At 38.9% G+C, this 5,182-nt stretch overlaps 1 protein-coding gene across 1 annotated transcript in view; it reads right to left on the bottom strand.

Annotated features, from left to right (window-relative positions):
• Positions 1-5,161, bottom strand: part of ATMIN (ATM interactor) — an 8,144-nt gene extending 2,983 nt beyond the window's left edge. The window contains exons 1-4 of the mRNA XM_015569698.1: positions 5,017-5,161; positions 2,054-2,179; positions 1,074-1,273; positions 6-320 (exon numbers count right to left, since the gene is read on the bottom strand). Coding sequence (XP_015425184.1) covers positions 6-320; positions 1,074-1,273; positions 2,054-2,179; positions 5,017-5,079 — 704 coding nt within the window. The 5' untranslated portion in view covers positions 5,080-5,161. The remainder of the gene's footprint in view (positions 1-5; positions 321-1,073; positions 1,274-2,053; positions 2,180-5,016) is intronic.
• Between the last annotated feature and the right edge of the window lie 21 nt (positions 5,162-5,182).

The raw sequence follows: 5,182 nt of genomic DNA, 5'->3' as shown, positions 1-5,182 counted from the left end.
GGAGCTGGGCCGAGGAGTCAGCTGTAGGCACAAAGACAGGCACAGGAGAAAACTGCATAATAGGTAGTTTAACCAAAGCCACTTTGGGCTTTGGTAAAAGCAATTTCTGAGGATATTTTGGTGCTGTTGTAAGAGTCTGCTTTTTGGCATTAGAGCCACAAGAGTCTTCAAAAGAAGTGACTAGCTTTATTTCTGAAGTTTCTAATTCTTGAGTGTCTGGTCTTGGGGTTGGTTGGTTGCTCAAGGATTCAATGGTTTTATTGGACAACTTCTGGTTGTGCAGGCAGTTTTCCATTTTTCTTTTCTTGCCAGGTGGATCCCTGAAAATGACAGAGTAAAAAGAGGTCAGAATCAATCCAGTGAAGAGAAATCCCCTCTTTTACACCTCTTTGAGACCTGGGCCTGCTGTATGGTAGGCAGAAGTTCAGGAATATGCAAACAGGGAAGGAGAAAGCGGGGGGTGAGGGAGATACAGCTCTAAGTACTAGAACTCAACTTAGATTTGTAAGCATAAGGATGCTAACAGATTAAATAATGCAACTTTTATCATTTCTCAAGTAAGAAGCTTATACCCCAAATATAAATCTGGCCTTTAAGATGAAGTACAGCCATGGCTGGATGCCTCAGTTGGTTCGAGTGTCTTCCTGTATATGAAAAGGTTGCAGGGTTTGATTCCCAGTCAGGGCACATACTTAGGTAGTGGGTTCACTCCCCAGTCGGAGTGCATACGGGAGGCAACTAATTGATGTTTTTCTCTTTCTCCCTTCTTCTCTCTGGAATCAATGAATAAATCCTTGACTGAGGTTAAAAAAATAAATAAAAAAAATGAAGTATAGTTTCATATGAAGGTACCCTCAAAAGAAGTTGGCAGGAAGAATAAGGAAGAACAACTGGATTAAGTAGACATGGATCCTTTATTAGTACTGCTACCTTTCTGCAAGTTCCCTTCTTCCATGTCTTACCTTTTCTCCATTATTCCTCCTTTCTTCCTACACTAAGAGCTTTCCACGAAGTTTCATTTGAAACTCTTCCCACAGCTACTGACTTTTGGGCCACCATTTCTTCCCCTTTACCTGTGCTCTGCAGGGATCTCATGGCCAGTTCGGTAGATGTGGGACTGTAATGAAGTTCTACTTGCATAGGGACAGCCGCATGTGCACTGGAAGGTCTTGCCACAATCCTCTGCATGTCTTTTCAAGTCCCATTTAGTGCCGTATGAATTGCTGCACTTACTACATTTATGCTTCTTTTCAGCGTGCATTTTCATAAAGTGCTAGGAAGAACACAAAGGAACCAGAATGAAAAACTGCAACTGCTCAAAACATTTAAAAAACCATCAACATACCCAAGTTAACAATGATTTTACACGATAAAACAGCATAGCAGTCCAAATCAAAGAATGTAGAAGCAGGCAAACTGCAGTTTATCATATGCCTCTTTTCCCTATCACTTCTACTTTGTGAAAAGTGTGAAGACAGTTTTGGAAACGATCCATAGTACCCGGCATTTAGGTTCTGATCTACAAATAAGTGCTGTAGGAAGAATAAAAAGTCTTTGCAATAAATACTTTTTATAGGACCTCCTCCAGCAAACCCTCTGGGAAGTATTTCGGCTGTCTATTTCTTGCAGTCCTGAATCACCTCCTTTCCCAGTTGCTGGGCCCCCTCCCTCCCCTTCAGGTAGCTGTTTCTGAAATTCTGCCTTATCTTACTCCTTTGGGAGAACATTTCCTTTGTGCCTTTGCTTGTCTAACCTTGGAGGCACAGATTCACATAAGAGATACGAAGTACACGTGTTCTCATTCTTTGAATTAGCCATCTTCTCTTTCTCTCTGAATCCACTTCTGGACATCTTTCCCTCAGGAACAAGGCACGTGTCCTTCACTTGCATTATACCTTACTCACCTTTTCCAATTGGAAGACTTTTGGGTGGATATCCTCACACAACTTTCTGCTCAATTCTCGTTATGTTTGGTAAGTAATTAGAATGCACACTAGGTTTATACCATTTGCATTTCATGCTCAGGGAAGTATACTTAAGATAGGTAAAATACCTGTTTTACGAGATAAAATTGAGAAAATGGCCTGTCAGGACCTCTAGGACATCCTTCAATTGGACAACAGTAGAATTTTGGTACAGTTTTCAAATCTTTTCTTATTGTTGGATTTACTATGCCATCCTGAAAAAGAAAAATTACTTTAAATAATTATTTTCAAAAAATCAATACAACAGACTGGGAGTAAAAACAAGGAATGACTAAAGATGGGAACAAGAGATCTTATTTGGGAGATGAAAATATTCTAGACTGAATTGTGGTGATGGCTGCACAATGCTAAAATAAGTGAATTATTCACTTAAATTAGGTAAACTTTATGATGTATAAACTATAGCTCAAACCATGTTGTTTCAAATTTGATCTATTCCTTTAAACTATCCATTCTAAACCTACAATCTCTTCCCTTTGTGGATGAAAAAGGGCTTCTGTAACAAATCTAACAAAGTAATTTCCCAGGGTGATCTGATTATAAATTCCTAACTGGGCCAGTCATGGTGGATAGTTATGCCTCAGGTCTATAACTTCCCTAGTAGAAGTTTATCTTTGCAAGCCCTGTGCATTGTTTTTGTGCATCTAGGTTAACATCCCTGTGAAATGTTACTTTTTCATCCCCTCAGATCCAATCATAAATATTTCCCTGCCTTCCATTCTCCCACTTGCATGTAATCTTCTTTACTTCCCTCCTTAATTCCAAATGTATAAAAGAAACTGCAAACTGTCATTCTGGAAAACATTTTCCTCAGTCTGTTGAGATGTTGCTTCTAGGCATGTCTTCTGTTTGGGGCACATAAACTCTTAAAAACTCATAAAAATTTTCTACAGGTTCTTCAAGTCAACAACTTGAAGCAATCTTCTCTATTTGCAAAGTGGTATATTTACAGTTTATAAGGTTCAAGATTTCTGTATCATCCTTAAGTCTTCCTTTCCCTTTTATCTCATGCCCAGCGTCTTAGTATGAACTCCTGAAAAAGCCTCCCTTGACAATGATGTTGGCCTTCCTGATAAAAAGCACTGTGACTTTCTCCGATGATCACACTGCCCCTAAAGTAGCTAAAGCTAGCTGACACAACTTTTATAAAGCACGCTATGTTTGAAATTTAGTAATTATTATAAAGGCCAGTACTAACAAAGCTTTTACTAGTGTTAGACACTATTCTAAGCACTTTATATATATTAACTCATACATAACCTTAATAATCCCTTATTATTAAATATGATTAACTTTTGGGCTAGGAGTTTTCAAAGTCAAACCTCAGTTCTCGAATGTCTCCCATCTTGAACAATTCGGTTCTTGACCAAATTTTCATGAAAAAATGTCTCGATTGTCAAACAAAACTTCGGTTCTCGACAACCCTTTCATGTTGATACCTGAATCATCAGTCATGGGTCTCTCAGGCGACAAAGGAGAGAATGTGCGAGTATGAGTCAGTTTACTGCTAAACCTCAAGTTGTTAACATCTCAGGAAATTTTGATGTGAATATTTTCTAATGGGGAAAAAATGATGAGAGAGAATCATTGATTGACTGCCTCCTGCACGCCCTTACTGGGGATCAAGCCCACAACCCGGGCATGTGTCCTGAACAGGAATCGAACCAGTGACCTTTTGGTTCCTGGGTCAACCACTGAACCACACCAGCCAGGCCTCTAAGCCATGTTTTAAAAATATAAATGTTGCTAGATAAAAGGTTCTTTAAGCGTCCTCCTGTCCTTTTCACTGCTTTCAAACACAATGAATAAAAGAATTTCTAACAAACAAGAAATGCCCATTTACCCCTACTATTCCTTTCCCTGAATCACCAGCTTTCATTTCTATATGGATCCCCGCTAGGCAAGGCTGAACTAGGATATCTCCATATTTTCTTATAGGATATGAAATATAGACATATATCTGAAGAACCCACATAAAACCAAAATGCAGCATGTACCCTTTACCTTACAATCCCACTCTTACCCATCATCTTTCAGAAGGGTTTGTTAATCATTTATGTTAAGGAATATTTGGTTAGGGGCAGGGTATCCTATGAAGAAAGATTAAAATAGAATTGGAACCATATAGCAACTAACAGGGGAAGGAATAAAATCATCATAATTTGAAAAAATAAAAATTAGGAGAGGAACTAGAAATATGCAAGTAGCTGTAACCAAGAGAATGAAAGGGAAAATTTCCACTGAATGTTATGCAAATGTGCCAACCAAATATATACTCAAGATTAGCTTCAGAACAGAAGCTGACTGGTAGTGGAGTCTCTGGTCTAAACAAACACAGAATGCTTTTAAAACCATGGGGAACTCCCGGTCAGCCCTTATCAGGCCTCCTCCTTCCAATACTTTGAGAACAATCAAGTGTCAAAAGTAATGTTTGAATTCAAGAGCCTCTATTCTGGATCCAGACTAAGAATACAGACTTGGCACACCGAGGCATTGCCATATGGATATGGTTATTTTGTCACAGAGGTCACTTTCATTAAAGTGGACCTCCTCCCCTTCCACCAAGACATGAGATGCTCAGAGGCTGCTGTGTACCATGGTTAGAAAGGCAGGAAAGGGAGGTTCAGGAAAGTGAGCCTGTTTGACAAAAAAAACCAAAAACCAAATGATGGTTCTCAGCGAGGTTTCTTTAATTCCTACTGAAACAGGTCTCCCTAGTGACTTCGGAAGGAAACTCAGAAAAGCCCATTTTCATTGTTCAACATTTTTAGTTTAGAAAGGGATCTTGAGTGACGTCTTCAGAAAACCTGAAAAAACGAATCTGACTAGAAGTGAAGAATGGCAGACATTACACATGTTCTAAGCGAGGATACACACACTCTGAAAGGCTGAAGTCCCAGTAAAGATCTGTCAAAGTTTCTTTTTTCCTTACACATATTCCTCCTCCTCAGGCCTATTATATTTTCTGTATTGGTATCTTCAGAATTCTGAACTTTACATATTTTAAAAACATAATTAGAAATAAACCTACGGTATACATACTATCAAAATCCTGGAGAGTAAGTGCTATCTTTATGCTAAACAGATGCTTCATAAAGCCTTGAGAGATGTAGAGCTCCAGACAGCAATTCCAAAGAAAAGAACAATATAAAATGTTAAGAGGTGCTTCCTACAGTGATGTTCAGCCCACACCCTTC

The sequence above is a fragment of the Myotis davidii genome, unplaced genomic scaffold (genome assembly GCF_000327345.1).
Source record: "Myotis davidii unplaced genomic scaffold, ASM32734v1 scaffold391, whole genome shotgun sequence".
Classification (NCBI taxonomy): domain Eukaryota; kingdom Metazoa; phylum Chordata; class Mammalia; order Chiroptera; family Vespertilionidae; genus Myotis; species Myotis davidii.
Note: the sequence above shows the minus strand (reverse complement) of the source record. Positions and strands in the feature narration are given on the sequence as shown.